This window comes from Schistocerca serialis, chromosome 2 (assembly GCF_023864345.2).
Source record: "Schistocerca serialis cubense isolate TAMUIC-IGC-003099 chromosome 2, iqSchSeri2.2, whole genome shotgun sequence".
Classification (NCBI taxonomy): Eukaryota; Metazoa; Arthropoda; class Insecta; order Orthoptera; family Acrididae; genus Schistocerca; species Schistocerca serialis.
The window spans coordinates 308,226,495-308,248,628 of NC_064639.1; the positions used below are offsets into that span (position 1 = coordinate 308,226,495).

The 22,134-nt window shown below is 42.7% G+C and overlaps 1 protein-coding gene across 1 annotated transcript in view; it reads right to left on the bottom strand.

The window, feature by feature from the left end:
- Positions 1–21,861, bottom strand: part of LOC126455929 (trypsin-like) — a 48,570-nt gene extending 26,709 nt beyond the window's left edge. Inside the window, exons 1-4 of the mRNA XM_050091688.1 lie at positions 21,798–21,861; positions 13,405–13,490; positions 9,179–9,291; positions 6,271–6,421 (exon numbers count right to left, since the gene is read on the bottom strand). Of these exons, the coding sequence (XP_049947645.1) occupies positions 6,271–6,421; positions 9,179–9,291; positions 13,405–13,490; positions 21,798–21,861 (414 nt within the window). The remainder of the gene's footprint in view (positions 1–6,270; positions 6,422–9,178; positions 9,292–13,404; positions 13,491–21,797) is intronic.
- Between the last annotated feature and the right edge of the window lie 273 nt (positions 21,862–22,134).

Sequence of the window (22,134 nt, forward strand, 5' to 3'; positions counted from 1 at the left end):
ACACCTATGCAAAATTCTCGATACGAGACGCCTGTCATCGGAGATTGCAGATAAATCGTCTGCTAATCTCACTACTAGGCAGACATATCAACTAATGTTTTGGAATCGTTCACTGTATACTAGAAGCGGCCAAGAAATTCGTAATAATACACGTTCCACATTGTGGAGCAACCGTTCGTGTATTGTTCGCGAGCCATTTGTCCAATGTGCTCCCAAGTTCGCAACAAGGAAGAGAATTCGCAGGTGTGGAACGAATGATGGTATGTACTAACTTGATTGGTTCACTTTATACAAAAATTATCATAGCAAGAATGCAACTACTCCCAAAATTTCTTATATTTGCTTAAATTTCCACATTTCTTCAGTTTCCTTCGCCTGCACTCGTAGAATTATGGTACTGAACGAACATCAAGACAACACACACTCTACAGACGATGAAACCGCGGTTGGTGATCAGCGTCATGTTTCCATTCATCGACATCTAGTAAAATCGCGATAATCTGATTCCGCGTACGGAGACAATGTCCCAAAGAATAGCTTTGTCGTTACGTAGTGAAGCCGTATCGAGTACGGTAGCCCGAAAGATAAACCAAAATCTGACAGCCTATCTCTCAGCAAAGCCAGTTAGTGCAGCAAGCAGTAGAAAACTGAAGGCTTTTGTCGAAAAAAGCGGAGATGCGGCCATCATCGAGCAACTCAGTATGAGTGTATAATTCGATTTCCACGATGTGCTGTTAACAGATTATTTGTATAAAGCCCAGACAATGACATTGAAATATAATGAGGCTATCATGATGTGATTGCGGAAAGCTATCAAGCAAACATTTTGGGGCATGTCTTCTGCACAAGACCGTGTCACACTTGCTTTACAGCAGACGGTGATACGTGCAAACTGCTTTAGGATCTGATATTCTGGCCTGTTCTGCAAACGTATTGGACATGGCCCTTAGTTACTTGCATTTCTCTCAGTTCCTCACGGAAGAAGGAACTGCGTGACTGTTATTTTCAGGACGACGGCGAGGTGCTTGAGAGAGACACTGTAAATCACATACGGCCAAGAATTCGGCACACGAGCAGTGGTCTCGCTCTCGTGCCACAGGTTTCTCGCCTAGCTGCATGCTCTCCAACGTCATGCCACGCTGTGAGCGTGAAGAAGGAAGAGGGGGAAACTGCGAAAGAGCCACATATAAATGGTAATGCCGTCGCAGTGCATACAACGTGATTTATCATTTCTCAACAGCATAGATCATAAGCAAAACAAATTTTCAATATTATTTATTTTTGGCACACTGAAGACATGATACAGTTAATATATAGTACAAACGTCGGCATAAGGACAGACACAGACAATTTTACAGATTTTCTCGCTTTGGTTGGCAACTGTGACTTATTAGGTTTCATAATTGAAAAAAGGTCTCTCCCACACGCATGTTGACCGACATATTTCATCTCATTTTTATCGTCAGCAGGTACACAATGTGATCAAAAGTATCCGGACACCCCCCCAAAACATACGTTTTTCATATTAGGTGCATTGTGCTGCCACCTACTGCCAGTTGCTCCATATCAGCGACCTCAGTAGTCATTAGTCATCTGATTCCGCGTACGGAGACAATGTCCCAAAGAATAGCTCCGCGGAACTCACGGACTTCGAACCTGGTCAGGTTATTGAGTGTCACTTGTGCCATACGTCTGTACGCGAGATTTCCACACTCTTAAACATCCCTACGCCCACTGTTTCCGACGTGATAGTGAAGTGGAAACGCGAAGGGACACGTACAACACAAAAGCATACAGGCCGACCTCGTCTGTAGACTGACAGAGACTGTCGACAGTTGAAGAGGGTCGTAATGTGTAATAGGCAGACATCTATCCAGACCACCACACAGGAATTCCAAACTGCATCAGGATCCTCTGCAAGTACTATGACAGTTGGGCGGGAGGAGAGAAAACTTGGATTTCATGGTCGAGCAGCTGCTCATAGGCCGCACGTTACGCCGGTAAATGCCAAACGACGCCTCGCTTGGTGTAGGAGCGTAAACATTGGACGATTGAACAGTGGAAAAATGTTGTGTGGAGTGACGAATCACGGCACACAATGTGGCGATTCGATGGTAGGGTGTGGGTATGACGAATGCTCGGTGAATGTCATCTGCCAGCGTGTGTAGTGCCAACAGTGAAATTCGGAGGCGGTGATGTTATGGTGTGGTCGTGTTTTTCATGTAGGGGGCTTGCACCCCTTGTTATTTTGCATGGTACTGTCACAGCACAGGCCTACATTGATGTTTTAAGCACCTCTTGCTTCCCATTGTTGAAGAGCAATTTAGGGATGACGATTGCATCTTTCAACATGATCGAGCCCCAGTTCATAATGCACGACCCGTGGCGTAGTGGTTACACGACAGTAACACTCTCGTAATGGACTGGCCTGCACAGAGTCCTACCCTGAACCTATAGTAAACCTCTGGGATGTTCTAGACCGCCGATTTCGTGCCAGGCCTCACCGACCGACATCGATACCTCTCCTCAGTGCAGCACTCCGTGAAGAATGGGATGCGATGCCCCAAGAAACCTTCAGCACCTGATTGAACGTATCCCTGCGAGAGTGGAAGCTGTCATCAAGGCTAAGGGTGGGCCAAGACCATATTGAATTCCAGCATTACCTATGAAGGGCGCCACGAACTTGTAAGTCGTTTTCAGGCAGGTGTCCGGATACTTTTGATCACATAATGTATAAAAGTTAGCCAACCAGTTGCAATAAGTGGTGGTTTTCAATTAACCTTGACCATGGTTTCGATAGACTTAAGCCCATCTTCTTCAGAAGGGCAAACAAAGTTCACATTACCAATTCAGTCAGTAAAAGCTATCCCTACATAACACGTATCGGCAACGGTCTGTATGTCCACGTGTAAAAATTAAGGCCCCTATAACTAAGGGCTTATCACATCAGTAAAACCAATCACTTAAAATAACAGACCATGTTAGTAGCTACATGTCGACTGATGAGACAAGCCCTTGACTCTAAGGGCCTTAATTTTTACAAATGGGCATACAGATCGTTGCCGATACATGTCACGTGGAGACAGTTTTTACTGAATGAATTGCTAATGGGAAGTTGTTTCCGTGGTCAAGATTATTTGAAAACCACCATTTATTGCAACTCGTTGTCTGTCTTTTATATCTGCTGTTCTGTAACCGTTGCTGTAGTGTACCGAAGTTCAAAATATTTATTTACATCGTCATTATGGGGACTAGGAGACTCTTCCCTAAAAAAACAAGATAAATCTCCAGAAAAGTTTTAACGTATAAGAATTTGTCGTTTAAACAGTAATTACACTGCTGATCAATATGTCACATATGCACATGCACAGAGCCACTTCAAACTGAAATGACAAACGGTCTTGAAAACAGCTCGAAAACAGGTGTGAGACTGGCAGTTTCTCGCATTCGGGAGGACGACGGTTCAATCCCGTCTCCGGCCATCCTGATTTAGGTTTTCCGTGATTTCCCTAAATCGTTTCAGGCAAATGCCGGGATGGTTCCTTTGAAAGGGCACGGCCGATTTCCTTCCCAATCCTTCCCTAACCCGAGCTTGCGCTCCGTCTCTAATGACCTCGTTGTCGACGAGACGTTAAACACTAACCACCATCACTGGCAGTTTCCTCGAAACGCATAGAAAGCTATCTTGTATTTCTTTCGAAGGCACAATAAATTCTTGAAATGTAACGTTTTCCTTAACACCAATGAGCTTAGGAGAATGGACGGTATTTTGTCAGAACTGGCCAGAACTGGTCCGTTCCACAATGCCATTTTCTTTTTAAATACACCGTCATCTAATCAAGAATAAGCCATTTCCCTCCTTACAGTGTCTCACTGTAGACAGTGTGGAGTCAAGTCCACTTAAAACAATGAGATCTGAAATCCATTTTGGATGTTCTAATTTTCGTTCCTGATCTTTTTCCTTCACAAATTTAACAATAACGGGTTTTGTATCACAAAATCGTTCCAGGCATGCTCCTTACCTTAATCAATGTACTTTGCAGTAATATGGAAGATGTCGATACTCGTCTTTCGGTTCCATCGAAAGCTGTTGCCACTGACAGTGGAATAATGCGTACGACCTCAGAAAATTTGTTATCCATATCACAAATGTCATCAAGCGCTCCATGTCTAAAATTTAGCACGAAGTGCTTCTTGAAGTACAGTACAGTAAGTCCCATCGATTGTTTGATCCTTCGTCATCAATTAAATCTTTAAATTCTTTGTGCAAGGTGTTGTAACGTCTTTTCATAGCAAATATTCTGTGCCCATCTATTATGTTTCTGTGTATCACATGACAGGTACTGCGAATTGCTATCCTTCTATTCTGTCATTCTCATTCACTTTTAAAAGCTTGTGATTATAGATCGCTACAGTGCCTCTTTGTGGACTTGTGGACTTCATTTATGCCACGAATAGATAGCGAAGGGAAACAGCGCAGACACCACGGTTCTGTCTGAGGAAATTCTTGCTGATCGAAAAATGTTGCGCCGCATTGCTAAGTGAAATGTAACGCTGTAGCGAGTACTTCCGAGAAGTACTGAGGAAAGACGAGACGAGTCGAACCTCGTCCTGCCAGCAGCCCACACATAAGACTTGCGTGTAGTTTGACAAACCGTGGCCGACCCTGCTGTACATCATAGGTGTGGGGTGCCATTTGTTAAGCGAACGCTCCTTTCTGTGGAAACCACGCACAACGTGATGAAATCAGTACTGAAGCAAAGAAGGATGAAAGACAGATGCAGCTTCCCTTTTTGGATGCTCTCTCGCCTCACCAAGTCTTTTCCAGTGGCCTCGACAGTAACGCAGTGGGATCACCGGAAGCTGTTCCACTTGACAATCAGCAGTCTGTCGAGGGTATGAAATTGCCCTCAAAGGGCATTCCATCAGCTGCAGAAATGCAACAGGAACTAAAAAACATGTATAAAATTCGTGAAAATAATCTTCGTCTGAATAGAATAGAGGACCTCAACACACTTCAAATGGCCCTGTCCTACATTGCGTGATACACCCAAAGGTTGGTTGAGTGGTCTTTCCCACTCCTGAAGAGACTGATCAAATTCAATTGAAAGTCAACAGCATACCAACGAACGTATCAGAACTCTGTGACCTCCTGGAACAAACTTATAAAGACCTTGTAAAAGCGCATCTTCTGATCTATTTCGATTTCTTTCAACTTTAGTTGAAATGTTATCTGTTACTAGACAGTCCGTCCCCGGGAGCTGAATGGTCAGCGTGACGGATTGTCAATCCTCTGGGCCCGGGTTCGATTTCCGGCTGGGTCGAGGAATTTTCTCCGCCCAGGGACTGGGTATTGTGCTATCATCCTCATCGACTGCAGTGGCGTCAAATTGAAAGACTGGCAGCCGGCGAACGGTCTGCTCAACGGGAGGCCCTAGCCATACGATTAAATAAATGTTACTAGACAGCATTGATACATCTCGATATTAAAAATAAATGCTGTGCACTGTGTGAGAGTAATGACTGATATAGGTAAATTAGTAGAAAACTGCGAGATAGATGTTGTATATAATCAGGAGCCATACATACAACACAGTAAGGTTCTTCAGTTTCCAATTAAAGTAAATACAATTGTAGGCGACTCAAATGCAAAAGCAGCGATACTACTTTTCCATAAATGTGATCAAGTAACAAAGTATTCAGGCTTTGTGACGTACACACTGCATCTGTAACTCGAAGGTCCTCAAATGGTAAACTAACACTGAGCATCCACAAGCGACATTCATACAGCGTTGAACTCTACGTTGACAGGCTGGGCGGTGCAGCTCGGTGTACCCAAGGTTCGTCAGATGTAACAGCGAATTAATTTACTGACATTTATCGTCTCGATACTGGATTTTTGTGTAAACCAGATCCCTGCGTCACACCTTCCCAGCGTGGATTAATTCACCACACATTTCCGAAATGTTACAGTTATCAAAAAACCACGCATACGCATAATTATTTCAAAACTCGTTCCTCAGCGCTGTACCATAAGTTCATTACCCAAACGTCGGTGCTCAGTAACCGTAATTAATTACAATTTTACAAACTTCCAGTCAACAGGTTACAAACAGAATTTAAAATTCTTTAACTAGTTTTCAACGCCAACTGGGGACGTCTTCTTCAGAAGAAACTGTTACCTTACATGTGGGAACGCCTTCGCTATCAGATACATACAGTGTACTGCAGACTCGAAAGACAGATGGCGAGAGCTGTAGCACCACTCACTCTAAGGATTCCGATGTCGTATGTGAGCTTATCGTTGTCGAAGCCGTCGTGGATGAATGCCGCCTCCGCTGCCTGGGTCTGAAGGTTCGGGTCATCGAAGTCCCTGACGTTGGTCATGCCAGCTGACACTATCACTTGGTCCAGCACGTCGCTGTAAGAAGGATCACAGTATAACAAGGAGTGTATATATTTCCTTTCCGTAATATGTTTCCTGACAACAGTTATACGTCTGCAGTTTGCATGAGAATGCTGAGACGAAGCGGCCTATTGGACTCACTGTAATAAGTTTTCTGATGTCTTGACCACACTTTTTATTATTTCCAAATTCACCTTACACGTTTTCACATTCCGTCACTTTCAAAGGCTATGAAATTCAATACAAATTGTTATCAGAAGATATGAAAATATATTACATTTCAAAATTGATTAGAGATGTAGTATAATGAGTGTGTTTTGTCAGTCATATAAATTGTTCTTTAGATACGTTGTATCTTGTCAACATTCTCAATCATGAGACAAGTGCAATCTTCTATAATTAATGGAAATCACCGTACAGTACCTTTTTGTAAAGCACTGTAGAATAATTCCCATGAACTGTTTACTGAGGAAGTAATTTTATCCGATGTAACGATGAAAATGTAGTTGTAAACAAAAAAAATGCAGCGTGTACCACGTATCCACCGCCGCCTAGCGGTTTAGTCCACTTGGTTTCCAATTTGTTCTTTGGTAGCAGTTTGCACTTGTTCATTTGTCTCGTGATGAAGAATGTTGGCCAGATGCAATATATCTGATGAACAATTTTGTATGATTGACATAACACTGGTAAGCTAGAAAGCCATATTCTACTCATTATACTATGTGTCTAGTCAATGGTTATATGTAACATATTTTCATATTTCTGATACCATTTTTGTATTTCATAGTCTTTGAAAATGACGAAATATCGAAAGGTGATTTTGGAAATAATAAAAAGCATGGTCAAGACATTCAACAAGAGTTATTAAAGTTATACGTCATCATTGGAAAGGATCCTACTTGTTTTTTGTTCCTTTTCTTGTTTTTTCCCTATGACAGAAGCTTGTAGTATTTCCCGTTCGTCACTTCCGCTTAATGATTGTTTTATTAAGATTGTGAGTATAGCTAGGTACGTACGAGTTAGTCAGTAGTGCTCATAACGAGCCACTAGACTGCATACGTTTTACCTGGGCAGAATCTGCCTGGGTGCTTCCCTGCTAATTCTATGGTTGCTCGCTGGCAAAGTAGCTCTGTCAGATGAACAATCCGAAGATCCGAGCTTCAATCCTCAGTCGATGCTACGATTTATTGCCCACACTTATGGCTTCTTTCTCATCCGGAAGTGATTTATTCGCGTAGAAAATGCTGAGTTGCACCGTGGTTCTTGGTCCATTTTAAACTGGCTGGGCAAATAAATTCAAAGAGCAGAAGAATGGAAGGACATACCTCTCCCAACAGAACCACGCCTAATACAGCAGTCTGATGTTCAAACCAACCTTAGGCTTAAGGACAACTAACCATTGTTTTAATACTCTGCTTTCAAACAACTAGGTATTTAAAGAAAATTTATTATTGTTAGTATACATATTTAACTGAGGTAGCTAACGATCCTTTTGTTTTTAAAAAGATGACTTTGATATGAAGCTGTCCAATGACGACAGTAGCTAAGTTTTCACGAAAAAGCGAGTTGTTGACCACTTCTGATTCAAGTTGCTGACGCGTGAACTTATGTCCAATACACTGATTTGTGTATACGGGTTAAAATATCGTGACTTTTGAGGATCAGTAATCAGTCAGATTTAACGGCAAAGTTGGGTTATATGCCGAGAACTTCACATCGTGTCACTTTGCACCCCATGAACGCAGTGGCATATCAGTGATTGTTTTTCTGAGTGGACCAAGCCTCTGCTACATTCTGGAAAGGTGACGTAACAAATACAAGGCCAGTTACGAGTAAATGGTTTACTGCAAGAGACTGTGTAATGATGTTAGAAACTTTTCCTCGAAAGTATACGGGCCTTGAGGCATCACAAAATTTGCCTATCGCGCGCTGTCATAGTATTTATAATACATGCTTTTTAAGGAAAATAAAACATGATTCAACAGACAGCGGGAAACGCAGTTATTCTCTTTCAGTTCCGAATGGGATTCGAAATCGAGAGTCCTCAAGTTACTGAATGTTGTCCACCAAACAGACATTATTGTTACATGGGTCTTCGCTAAAGCGATGACTTAGTAATTTGACGAAGGTGCCGAAAGGAGCTTTGAACTCTGACGTGTTGCCATCAGAAGTGTGAATATCTGAAAATGATCTCGTTTGTAGAGTGAAACAGTAATAAAGCAAATAATACCAGACCTGTGAAGATTTGTCTGTACATTAATTTACTGGAATTTCTGGTCTCAGTACTGTATATTTGTGTAAACCAGATCTCTCCATTTCATCCTTCCAAAGTAGATTAATTCCCAGAGGTCGCACCACATTTGTCTGAACTGCTTATCATCGACGTTTCAGTTATGTACAAGGCTACACTCCAGATAAGTATCTTCAGACGAGACAATTTTTGAAAAGTATTTTTCTTGTTGTTGTCGATCTATAGTGTATATCCCTTTTAATTTCATTCATCATTAGTTATTTTCGTGCAGAAATAAGATATCTCATCTACGGCTTCTAGTGTCTCACTTCCTGATCAAATGGCTCAAATACATCTCTTTTAATGGAGACTGACTAGCAGCTTTCTGTAGATCTCTTCAACAACATAAGAGATTTTATAGCTGGTCAAGAACTTACGACTTCCTTTGCTTTACTGTGGGAACAGACCCACTCCTCTGCCCTCCTCCCCCGTCCCCTTGCATACGCGCACAAGAAATTGAAACATTATGTGGGCAGACATACTAATATGCGTAGAGGCAGTGACCAGCAGTGAGCACGTGACGGGCATCGATGATGGAACCACCGCAGAAGTGGCTGCCGCCGTCGCCGATGGCGTACTTGCGTTGCAGCGACACCTGGAAGAGAGGCGAACAGCTGTTAGTATGGCTGGATGCATGCCACAGCTTCTGGTAATGGTAGCTTGAGAGAAGTGAATATGTATTAGATAGAGCCTTGTGACTAGGGAGAGGCATCTACAAGGAGGCTCAGTTTTCTCAGTTGGGGACGTGACAGACGTTGTGATGTAGCAACAAGATTGCTGTATGCAGAGCGACTCAAATACACCAACATGTTCTCCCATTACGAGCCCAGTCGAGTATCAATAGGACGTAGACAGATCTATCCCGCCTAATAACTGAAAAGTCGCATCGAAGAGCGTTTGAGATTACGTGTCTGAATATTCCCCCCGCAGGCCCCAGTGGTCTGTCAGTCGAAATGGCAATGTGGTGCCAGGCAGAATGGTAGTACCGACATCATTAAGCCCGACATAGATAGAGACGAAGATACACACCAGGTACACTACGGTATTGTTAAAAGTTGAGTCCTCTTACGCGTTACTTGAGCAAAACGTCTCTCAAATGATGCCATGCTGCTGTAATAAAACAGTTCGTGCATATTATTTTCCTTTGCATTCAAGGCATTTGGTTGCCGGTTTTTGAATCTGCATGTGTTAGTAAAACCGTACGACGGACCAGAATTCAAATCCAAAACTCTGTCTTTGAATGAGAACGCTCTCTAGCCGAGTGAAGTATGCAGAATGGACCTGTGAAGGTTGGAATGTGGAAGAGAAGTACAGAAGCAATGGTGACTGTTAGCAGTGTCTCGATAACTCAGCCAGTAAGTGCTTTGTCCGCAAAAAGGGAGCTTTCCTCTTTTTTTTTTAAGTGAAGCTCTCTTTGACGAAAAATGTAAAATTTTCGCAGAGCTATCACGGTATGGAGAGACAGCTGTCTCCTAGTTTCGATTTCCTCGCCGGATTAGGACATCGAGATTGATTCGGACGCATTAGCTTTGGTCATATTTTGTATCGCACCCACACCGCGGGCTGCATGGACTTCAGAAACAGATTTTTTAAAACTTTCTGGCTTTCGGAACACGTCCATACAGCCATCTCAGCACTGGAAATGTTATACTACAGTTGGTTTTAACAATTCAGAGCATACATTACTTTAAGTTGTACCCTGATACGACGTTACAAAGGCTTAACAGTGGACAGCTTCTGACAGAAAACAGTCTTGTTGAAGACTGACATATAGCACAGAATATACGGAGGTAGCATGCAATGAAAATCATACTGGTAGTACAATAAAAAATGATAAACCGCCGTTGGTACGCATTTGCGATATTCCCAATTCAATCCATATTAACGACTATGTATCTAAATTAGCACAAAAAATGTTCCTTTTCTTATGTCCTGGAAGAATTGTATCAAAGGCTGCGGATACAGACTTGAATACTCGTCCACGTCTATAAATACCATCTAGACAGAACATGAGAACAGTGTACAAGAACGATTTGGTTATTACAGCCATTAAGAGACATACAAATAGGAGATACACAGTGACATATATTTATAGGCCTCGACAAGATCTTCTGGCGACATAACCTAGGAGGAAAGTATGGGCATTTTACTCGTCCACTTGTATTAATGTCTCTGAAGCCTTCTAATGGCCGACGTTATTTTCGCACAAAGTTACTCGCTTCCTCTAGGTTTGCTATTGTGGTTTTGTTTGTACGGGGGCTTTACCTTTAGAATTACTCTCTATTTGTCATTTCGGATTTGTGTGCAATTTTTTGCCATGGACCACACGGTCGTTTAGAACACTGCCCGTTTTCTCAGAAAGTGACCCCTGGCACTCTTACACCTGGGAAGTGCATCTCTAAATTAGCCTATTGAAATAGATCCTCCACAGAATACTTAAATTAAGATCTTTTTTCCCTTTACCTATGTTGAAGAGATAATCAAACCTCTTTTACTTCCTTTGGGTACTCCCCACTTGTAATTTCGCAAGCTGCCGTCTTACAATAGTTTAAGATTGTGGAAGAATGTTCTGTCACATTATGGTACTAAGCCTGTATGCTGATGTACACTCTAACACACACACACACACACACACACACACACACACACACACACACACAGACACACAGATGTGCGAGGAAGAAACTATCTGAACGGGACAGAAATCGGTAAATGTGATGTACTTGTACAGTCGAACAATTTATTTCAGTTTCAGCAACATTGGATGATTTTTCAAGATAAAGAGCTTCACAAATCGACCTGCCGGCCGCTGTGGCCGAGTGGTTGTAGGCGCTTCAGTCCAGAACCGCACTGCTGCTAAGGTCGCAGGTTCGAATCCTGCCTCGGGCATGGATGTGTGTGATGTCCTTTGGTTAGTAAGAGTTAAGTAGTTCTAAGTCTAGGGGACTGATGACCTCAGACGTTACGTCCCATAGTGCTTAGAGCCATTTGAACCATTTTTCGAACAAGTCGACCAAGTCAATAACGTGTTGGTCCACTTCTGCCTCTTTTGCAAGCAGTTAATCTACTCGTAATCGGCACAGAGTGACAGAATTATTGGATGTGCTCTTGAGGAATATCATGCAAAACTCTGTCCAATTGGCCCGTTATATCTTCAAAATTCCGATCTGGTTCAAGGGCCCTGCCCATAATGCTCAAAACGTTCTCAGTTGGGGAGAGATCCAGCGATCTTGCTGGCCAAGTCTGAGTTTGGCTAGCATGAAGACAAGCAGTAAGAGACCTTCGCCGTGTGCGTGTGAGCATTATCTTGCTGAAATGTAAGCCCATGATGGCTTGCCATGGAGGACACAAAAATGTGGCGTAGAATATCGTCGACGTGCCGCTGTGCTGAAGGCTGCCGCGGATGACAACAAAAGGCATTCTGCCACGAAAAAAAATGGCGCCCGAGACCATCATTCCTGGTAGTCGGGCCCTATGGCGGGCGACAGTCAGGTTGTTATCCCACCACTGTCCAGTGCGTATCCAGACGCATTCGCCTGTCATCTCATTGACTGGAGGAGAATATCTTCAGTGATGAGTCGCGCTTCGAACTGAGCCTGGACGACCAGCGAAGAAGTATCTCGAGAAGCCCTGGACAGCGATAGGATACCAAACTGACTGTTGCCCGCCGTACGGCCCGAAAAACAGAAGTGATTGTCTGGGGTGCCATCTCATAGCAGGACACCTTTGGCTGTCATACGCATCACCATTTCAACACCACATTCTGCGCCCCTTTTCGTTGCCTTCATGGCTAACCATATTGGCTTACTTTTCAACAAGATAATGCCCGTCCGCAGTCAGCGAGAGTTTCCATTTCTTTCCTTCTTACTTGACAAACCATACGTTTGCCAGCAAGGTCGCCGGATCTCTCCCCAAATGAGAACGTTTGGAGCATTATGGACAGCGTAGGATTTCGACGATCTGACTAGCCAACTGGACAGAGTGTGGCACGATATCCCTCAGGAGGACACCCAACCACTCTATCAATCGAAGCGAAACCAACAAGCTTGCCTAAGGACCAGAGATGGACCAGCACGTTGTTGAATTGCTCATTAGTGAAGCTCCTTCTCTTGAATAAATCATCCACATTTTTTCTGAAATTCGAATCGTTGTCTGTCTGTACGTGTGCATCACATCTACTAATTTCCGTCCCATTTGGATAATTCCTTCGTGGTGCATCTTTTTTTTGTCTTCGATTGTATTTCCCATTATTTTTTGCTTGGTTTATACTATAAAATTCCAGATCGCACGACTTTACAGTTGTACACGGCTAGTCATACGACAAAGCTTAGTTCCTGTAACGGTCGGAACTATAGATGACTTCGTCAAGTTATATTTTCTCACTTTTCTCACAGGATGGCCGTGTACCTGTACTATGTTTATTGTCAGAAAATGAATGTCTGTCCCAACCCTTTGAAAAAAAAAATGGTTCAAATGGCTCTGAGCACTATGCGACTTAACTTCTGAGGTCATCAGTCGCCTAGAACTTAGAACTAATTAAACCTAACCAACCTAAGGACATCACACACATCCATGCCCGAGGCAGGATTCGAACTTGCGACCGTAGCGGTCGCTCGGTTCCAGACTGTAGCGCCTAGAATCGCACGGCCACTCCGGCCGGCAAACCCTTTGAAACAGCACTCGTGGAGAGGAGTGGTTTTGGACTTACCTGGTAAGGGAACTCTTGGATGGTGGCATTTCGTCCCCCTACGATGCGGCCGGCTTGGACTTGGAGACGGTGGGTACGTCCCCAACCTACAACAGAACAACACGAAGTCACGACAGTAATCCAAGAAACTAGTCAGATGGAGTATCACGGCGAAGAAGATCAGCAACGAAGAGAGGGCTATGAAGCTTTCGCGACCGTACTGCGCTCATTGTTGTCACTTGAAACGTTCGTCAAACAGTGAATTTCAGAACAAAATCAACAATTAGGCGTAGAAAGCACATGTCTCAGTTCTAATATCTCTAATTTATAGTGATACTCTGTGATTTTAAGTCATAAATTCCTCTCAGGTCAGTGCATAAGTCCAGTGCTTATGTGCTGAGAGGTTTCCAACACTGAAAAAAAGTTATTTAATACTCAAAAGGTTCTCAAAAGACAAACCGCTTTGACGTCAGATCAGGTGGAAGTCATCCAATGTCAAATCTGGTGAACGCATCGTACTTCAAAACTGCAGTTTCCCGATTACGTGACTTTTGTGAGTGGGTTTGTTCACATGGCAGAATATGGTTTTCTTTTGTAACTCGGACACCTCCAAATTTTTTTCACCGTTCGGTCAATACACTTGCATAGAATCATCAGCATAGAAAATACCTAATATATGAAGATAGTAACTGTTCTCGAAAGAACAGAGACCATTGATGACCGTGCAGCTTCTCTAGAACAAACGATAATTAATTGTAACCCTCTGCTGCCGACAGGTGTCGTTGATGTACTTCGATGGGGACAGCTGAAAATGTGTGCTCCGAGCTGGACTCGAACCCGGGATCTCGTGCATACAGGGCAGATGCTCTAGCCACCTGAGCCACCGAGGACACAGCTGAATACCCTGACTGCAGGGACTTATCTCTTGCGCGCTTCCCGTGAGACCCACATTTCCAACTGTCCACAATCTACAGGGTTATTACAAATGATTGAAGCGATTTCACAGGTCTACAATAACTTTATTATTTGAGATATTTTCACAATGCTTTGTACACACATACAAAAACTCAAAAAGTTTTTTTAGGCATTGACAAATGTTCGATATGTGCCCCTTTAGTGATTCGGCAGACATCAAGCCGATAATCAAGTTCCTCCCACACTCGGCGCAGCATGTCCCCATCAATGAGTTCGAAAGCATCGTTGATGCGAGCTCGCAGTTCTGGCACGTTTCTTGGTAGAGGAGGTTTAAACACTGAATCTTTCACATAACCCCACAGAAAGAAATCGCATGGGGTTAAGTCGGGAGAGCGTGGAGGCCATGATATGAATTGCTGATCATGATCTCCACCACGACCGATCCATCGGTTTTCCAATTTCCTGTTTAAGAAATGCCGAACATCATGATGGAAGTGCGGTGGAGCACCATCCTGTTGAAAGATGAAGTCGGCGCTGTCGGTCTCCAGTTGTGGCATGAGCCAATTTTCCAGCATGTCCAGATACACGTGTCCTGTAACGTTCTTTTCGCAGAAGAAAAAGGGGCCGTAAACTTTAAACCGTGAGATTGCACAAAACACGTTAACTTTTGGTGAATTGCGAATTTGCTGCACGAATGTGTGAGGATTCTCTACCGCCCAGATTCGCACATTGTGTCTGTTCACTTCACCATTAAGAACAAATGTTGATTCATCACTGAAAACAAGTTTCGCACTGAACACATCCTCTTCCATGAGCTGTTGCAACCGCGCCGAAAATTCAAAGCGTTTGTCTTTGTCGTCGGGTGTCAGGGCTTGTAGCAATTGTAAACGGCAAGGGTTCTGCTTTAGCCTTTTCCGTAAGATTTTCCAAACCGTCGGCTGTGGTACGTTTAGCTCCCTGCTTGCTTTATTCGTTGACTTCCGCGGGCTACGCGTGAAACTTGCCCGCACGCGTTCAACCGTTTCTTCGCTCACTTCAGGCCGACCCGTTGATTTCCCCTTACAGAGGCATCCAGAAGCTTTAAACTGCGCATACCATCGCCGAATGGAGTTAGCAGTTGGTGGATCTTTGTTGAACTTCGTCCTGAAGTGTCGTTGCACTGTTATGATTGACTGATGTGAGTGCATTTTAAGCACGACATACGCTTTCTCGGCTCCTGTCGCCATTTTGTGTCATTGAGCTCTCGAGCGCTCTGGCAGCAGAAACCTGAAGTGCGGCTTCAGCCGAACAAAACTTTATGGGTTTTTCTACGTATCTGTTGTGTGTCGTGACCGTATGTCAATGAATGGAGCTACAGTGAATTTATGAAATCGCTTCAATCATTTGTAATAGCCCTGTACATACGTAATGTACCTAATAGATATTTGCCCATCAACTCATTACTCGCGCACACTAAGGTGTCGATTCCCGTAAGAGTTCGCGCAACCTGTACGCATTCGCACAGACTAAGTTTAATGGCCGGCGCGGTAGCTCAGCGTGTTCGGTCAGAGAGCTGGTTGGCCTCTGTCATAAAAAACTGAGTGGAAGGATCATCAAACGAACTTGAAAGGATGTCAAGTGACGTCCACAACGACCAAACACAACGATCAACAACGAACAAAATTTTAAAAAATATCCATAAAAAAAACCGCCTGCACGGTAGCTCAGCGTGTTCTGTCAGAGGGTTAGCTTCCATCTGCAATAAAAAAACTGAGCTAATGGATCAATGATGAACTGAAACGGATGTCGAGGTATATCAACAACACCTGTCGGCAGCTGAGGGTTTCAATTAATTATCATAGAAAATATCTTTTTGCATCTCACTATTTAAGCAATGAACAACTGCGGTACCTATCTTGAGCGTAGCTTTCTCATGGCTTCTTTGTATATTAACTTACCAGAGTCTTTCTTATAGCATGTATAAGGTGCCAGCTATTTCGTACGTCTTTGGCTGTCATTCACGGCACCCTTACAAAACGACGGTACGTCGACGACAATCTGCGCCCCGTTTTGTTGTCCTTCATGGCTAACTATCCTGGGCTTACATTCCAACAAGATAATGCTCATCTGCCCACGGCGAGAGTTTCTACTGACAGCATGTAAGTATCGCATTGTTTAGCTTTGCTGTGATTGTAATTTTGGGAGGACGCCATTCACAAATGTCGTTTTGTATGGAAATGCGACATCATCTGAATTCATTCATGCATTATTGAAATGTGAGAAATTCACGAGCAGATGTCTTACAAACCGTCAGTACATTTAGATGAATTTCTGGAACACTGTCGAAAGCAAAGGGTTTTATGAACTACTTCGTATACTAAACTGACACTAGCATGCCTCGACACATACCTGTCTAAGGCGTTTTGTATTATTCTCTTAAAATTTGTTGAGTGATGCTCAACATTTTCGATCACAAATTTTTCACGGCATGCTCAAGTAATCTGAAATCAGTTTCTTGTCGTTCTTGCTATCTTTCTTTACGGTCCAATTTACAACCGTATTCAGTGATGCTATAACTCCATTATGATAACTGATCCCCTGTTCTCCGCTAACTGATTCGAAAATTTCGGTCCTGTTGGTGACCAAGAGATTTAATATGTTGCCTTTAGGAGACGGTTGCCTGATAAGCTGCTCAAGGTAAATTGCAGATACGGCATTTACAACAGTTTCTCATAACTCCCTGTTTCCACTACCTATCTTTTTCTCTTGAGTCTCCCAGTGTATGGTTGGTAAGTTGAAATCTATACCTAACATTAAAACAGGACCACGAAATTTACGCGAAATCTTCTCCAAGTTTCCACCAAACGTTTCCCCGCTTCTGTTCGTACAGCAGGGGTCTATAAAAACATTCGATGACTATGTTTGATCCTCCATTAACACTTATTTCGCTTTCTGAATCCGTATTAGCCTTGTTAGGTAGTATTGTATTTTTTACAGCTACAAATTCGCAACCAACACCGGCGTTCAATGCATTTTTCCGATATGGCTGCACATTCCAACCGTAATTAAGACTTTCATTGAAATTAACATCTGGCTTCAGCCATTTTCTGTCCTTAGTACTATGTGGGCACTGTTACCTTTATAAACGAACTTGTTAGGGATACTTCCACAGGCGATCCTACAGTTAACTAATACTACATCAACAATCTTTCTTCGATATGCCGTGATGAATACTATTTTATAATTAACAGAGACAGTATTCTTCCCCATTTGAAATTAGAAAATATTTTATCGCCTCAGTGGCGGGATGTCTCTAACGTAAAAAAAAACCACGTGTGCAACATACTCTGCTACCGCAGTAGGCGCTTCCTGCACATAGTGACCTACTGAGAATGCACACTGGACATCATAACTTGGCCTCCATGGCTTTAGAGGTGTTATTCTTCTAGAGTTGTGGCGTGCTGCCATTTGACCATTATCTGAGGCGAGCTGTTATCTCTATCAATCACCGGGCTACAGCAGATATCCGGAATTTAAATCAACCCACTATCTGAACCCAATGACCTGCAAGCATTCACATGTGGTTTCTGAATGGATGTTGTAACTTGCAACTGCTGAATTTTTCCCTATATAGCATAGTACACCTCAATATCACGGTAAGATTTTACGTTTTCGTTACTGATTCAAAAGATCAGCGGGACACTGACTTGTTTTGTGGGCACGATAAGGTCACATAAATGATCGTCTAACCTCAATGTGAGACGAGAGAGGCACTGCGCACCACGAGAGCGCTTACTGTTAAAATCATGAGACAGTATTTTGCATGAAGTTTCGAGAATATTACATCATGCCAAAACACACCTCTCTTTTTAATGTCCATGACAATGGAATTACAGAAATTTGAAAAGCTGCCGTGGTATTTCAACAGTCGATCATTTCTCATACAGTATCGTAGATTTGAATAGCTAGGAGAGTAAATGTTACTGGTATGCTGTGGAACTTTCGCTACCCACCGTACAGTGACTTACGCAGAGCAAAACCAGGGGTAGATGTGTCCATATTGGCTGTGTGCTATCGCCTAGAAATGGATCAGTTTCCATAAAACACAAAAGACATTAACATTGTTACGCGGGCAGACACAATGCTTTAGGAATAAAATATTATCCATTTTTATGATGTGAGATAACGATTGCTATGTTTTAACAGCAATAAATGGTGTATTCCACCGTATTTCTGTTTTACATACAGCTCAACAATGGGTTTCGAGACAATGCTCTCACTATCAGGTTGTAAGACTTAACTCATCAGGAAAAAAACACTATAAAAAGTCTAACAACAATCGACGATTCTAATGTAGGACGAGGACACGCAGTCCAACGTGTTTTTACTCAATTTAATTTTATAAAAACCGCTATTGTGTTAGCAGACATTTAAGTGTTTAACCTCGTGAGATACGTTTAAAAACTTGATGATGAAAGCATTGTCTCTCGAAACGCGATGTTGAAGAGTGCTTAGGACAGAATACTACCAATTAGGTTTAGGAAAATAGTTGGTGAGATAAACACTGAGATGAGTGAAAAACTGCCGGATCATGCATGACGTTTTAATTTATTACGTTCTTGTGGCAAACTCTTTTCGCAACACATTTCGCAGACAATATTCAAATATACCACTGAAATTAGCTGCAAAATTAGGTCATTGTACGACACGTTCTTCGGGAAGATGTGACGTCATAATTATTGAGCTACGTGACCACGAAACCGCAGGGCGTAATTCGCTACAGAGACAGGTGAAATATGCGTGAAATATGTTAAACATGCGTGACATGTGCTTAGTCTAGTAAATTCGTGGATAAAAAGCTCCTGCTAAACACCTGGATCAATTTTAACTGAACTTGGCTCATATATTACTAGAGAAAGAGGGTGGGGGGGGGGGCGGGGATGGGGGGGGGGCAGTGGGTCATGGGCAGGTGGAAAACGCGGAGATAGCTAAACGGAAGATTGGACTACATACATACTCGGGCAACGCCGGCATCAAAGAAATTGCTGACCACTGAACTTGTAAAACCAGGGAGAACAGGAGGCACCCTTATTTCACTTATTGTGCGTGGACAGTGTAACACAATGAGCACATGAGCAAAGCTTATGATTTGAGGATATACGATGTTTTCGTTTAGTACAAATAGCTCCCATCTGTATCGGCAACATTACTCTTACGCGGCTGGGTATCATGATAGACAGATACGGATCGACATGTACTGGCTGGCGAGTCATGACGTTATAGTCCCTCAGAAACTGAAGACCAGATGTTTTCAAAGCGTGAGAGATGTGGAGAACGTCGAACACGCTGCATAGGGTTTTGCGTCATCTTTTTGTATCCACAGGATCATATTATTTAAACAACATACGAGGTACATTGAATAATAATTAAGGAGACAAAATGATGCAGAAATGAAACAGTTTGCGGCAGTAGTTCTGTACTCTCGTGATTTTAGGGTGGCAGCTGATAACAGCTGACGGAGAAACATTGTTTTGTTTATAACCTCAAATTTCATTTAACGATGCCTTGTCCGCTTGAAGTTTCCAAATTATTTGAGCAACCCACTTTTTGATTTCTGAAGGTGAAAGGCTGGCTAAAATGTTTTCTGGAATTGTTTTTCAGTACGGTGAAAATTGCATGAAGTGTGGAAATTTTTATAAGCTGGCAGAACTGTTTAAAAACGATCGAACTTTAGTGATGGATGGCAACTTGAAGTGTCAACTCATTTGCTTTGAACCTGCATTAACGAAATTATTCGTAAAGGCCGACATGTTGCAGTTGAACATCTAGCAAAAGCAGTTGCAGTAAGTGTTGGCACAGTTCACAGCGTTATCAGTAAGAAGCTCAAGTACAGCAAAACATGTGCAAGCTGGGGTCAGAAAGAGATGACGCAGAATACAAGGAAACAAGACTTAAAGTACAGACTCGAAAGAACGGTATGAAATGGGAACTGACGAATTTATAAACAAGATTTTAGCTTGTGGTGATTCACTATTTTGAATGAGAGTCCGGAAGACAAAGCACAGAATGGGAACGCACCAGCTCACCTGTTCGAAATAAATTCAGAACGCAAGCATCAGCGGGAAAATTCACGTTGACAGTCTCTTGGGACGCCCTGGGTGTCATCTTTTGTGATTATTTGGAAAATCAGCGCACAGTAAACACTGCACAGCACTCAAAGATGCTGATGAACGAAAAAAAATCAGTAGGGAGAGGAAAAACGTCGCGGATCTCGAAGAAAAAATGCGAGATATTTGTACGCGACAATACTCTAACACCGCCCAGCTAACCCAAGAAATCATTGAAAAAAAAAAAAGGATTTGTACATACTTCCTTGTTCTCCCTACAGTCCTATTTGGCTCCTTCGGATTTTCATTTGTTTGGTCCACACAAAAATGGATTGCGTGAAACAAAGATCAGTAGCAGCGAGGATGTCAAAGAATTTGCGGGAAAGTGGATGAAACAAAAAACTAGTTCATCCGTGGGACTAGTATTCTAGTTTGTGGTATTTGATTCATCAACTCTCCCAGTTTGGCTCCCCTGCAGTTGGCAGGTCTGCTTGCTCTTGAGACGACACCAGTGCTGTTTCTTTTTTCCTCTGTTCCCTCAGTTCAGCCCAGGCGTGCATGGAGTACAGTGCAGAGCAACTCAGCAACAATGTGTACTCCGCAACAGAAAGAGCATTGCATTATTTGGCTTGCGAAAACTGAGTCAGTTACAGTGCAACGTTGTGTACAGCAAAGAGATCAGAGATATCAGTCATTTACGGGAAAGAATCGTCGTGACGGTGGGGACAGTTACACCTGAAATGTTGGTGAATACGTGGCGAGAAGGGCAACAAATAGATCCCACGTTGAAGTCTACTAACGTTAAAGAAAACGTGACGGAATTCTCTTTCGTGAAATGTACTTATTGATGTAATTTTTCATTAAATTCCCCATTAAATTTATACTTAAAACTAGAGAGTTCTTTTTGAAACACCCTGTGTAATAATGTATTAATAGTGGTGGGGAATAAGTTGAAAAGTAGTAAAAGTCTAATTTTTAAAAAATTCAATGTTTAATCTACATCAATTTATCTCTTTAATTATTGAAAGTTCCCCGTAATCTGTTTTAATAGTTCCTGCAGAACATTTTCTTTATACTGTGCACAGCACAGCGGCACAGTCTCGAATGAACATACTTATCGAAGCTGCAAAACTGTCTTTCTCTTAAGTCCTTTGAAGTCTATTTTCACCCGAAAATAGGTACGGGACGAAATTTTGTTACAGATATTTTCGTACTGTTAGTGTGCAAGGAATGGCACAGTGCGTCCGTACAAGCGAATTTTCGATCGCTCTGTACATCTGCTTTGTCCATAGACGTTCAGAAGAAAATGGCTCTGTATACCTGAGTGGGGCATCTACTGTATACGGGAAGAAATGCCGCAGAACTTGATAGTTTGGCACAATCTGAAATAGATTGCGGACAGAGAGTACTCACCTTCCACCACAGCCAGTCCACACAGAACGGCTATCGCCAAAAGGACACGAGCTGTCACAGCCATGGTCTGCGAGATTGATGCCCGCACCTTCCCCTATATAAAGCCACAAGCTCTTATCAAAACTCTGATCATCAGCTCAAGTGATGTTCTTGCTCTCTACAAGGCCGTAGATAACGCGCGCTGCTGTGATTGTCTCCATTTGTTCGCCGGCAGACACTTACGGTCTTTTCCTTCTAACCGCGGATTTCGTATATTGTTTTCACAATCTCCGATTTTATAAACGCAATTAAAGTTGATGAAATTACGTGGTATGGAAGAATTGCCTATTTTTTACTG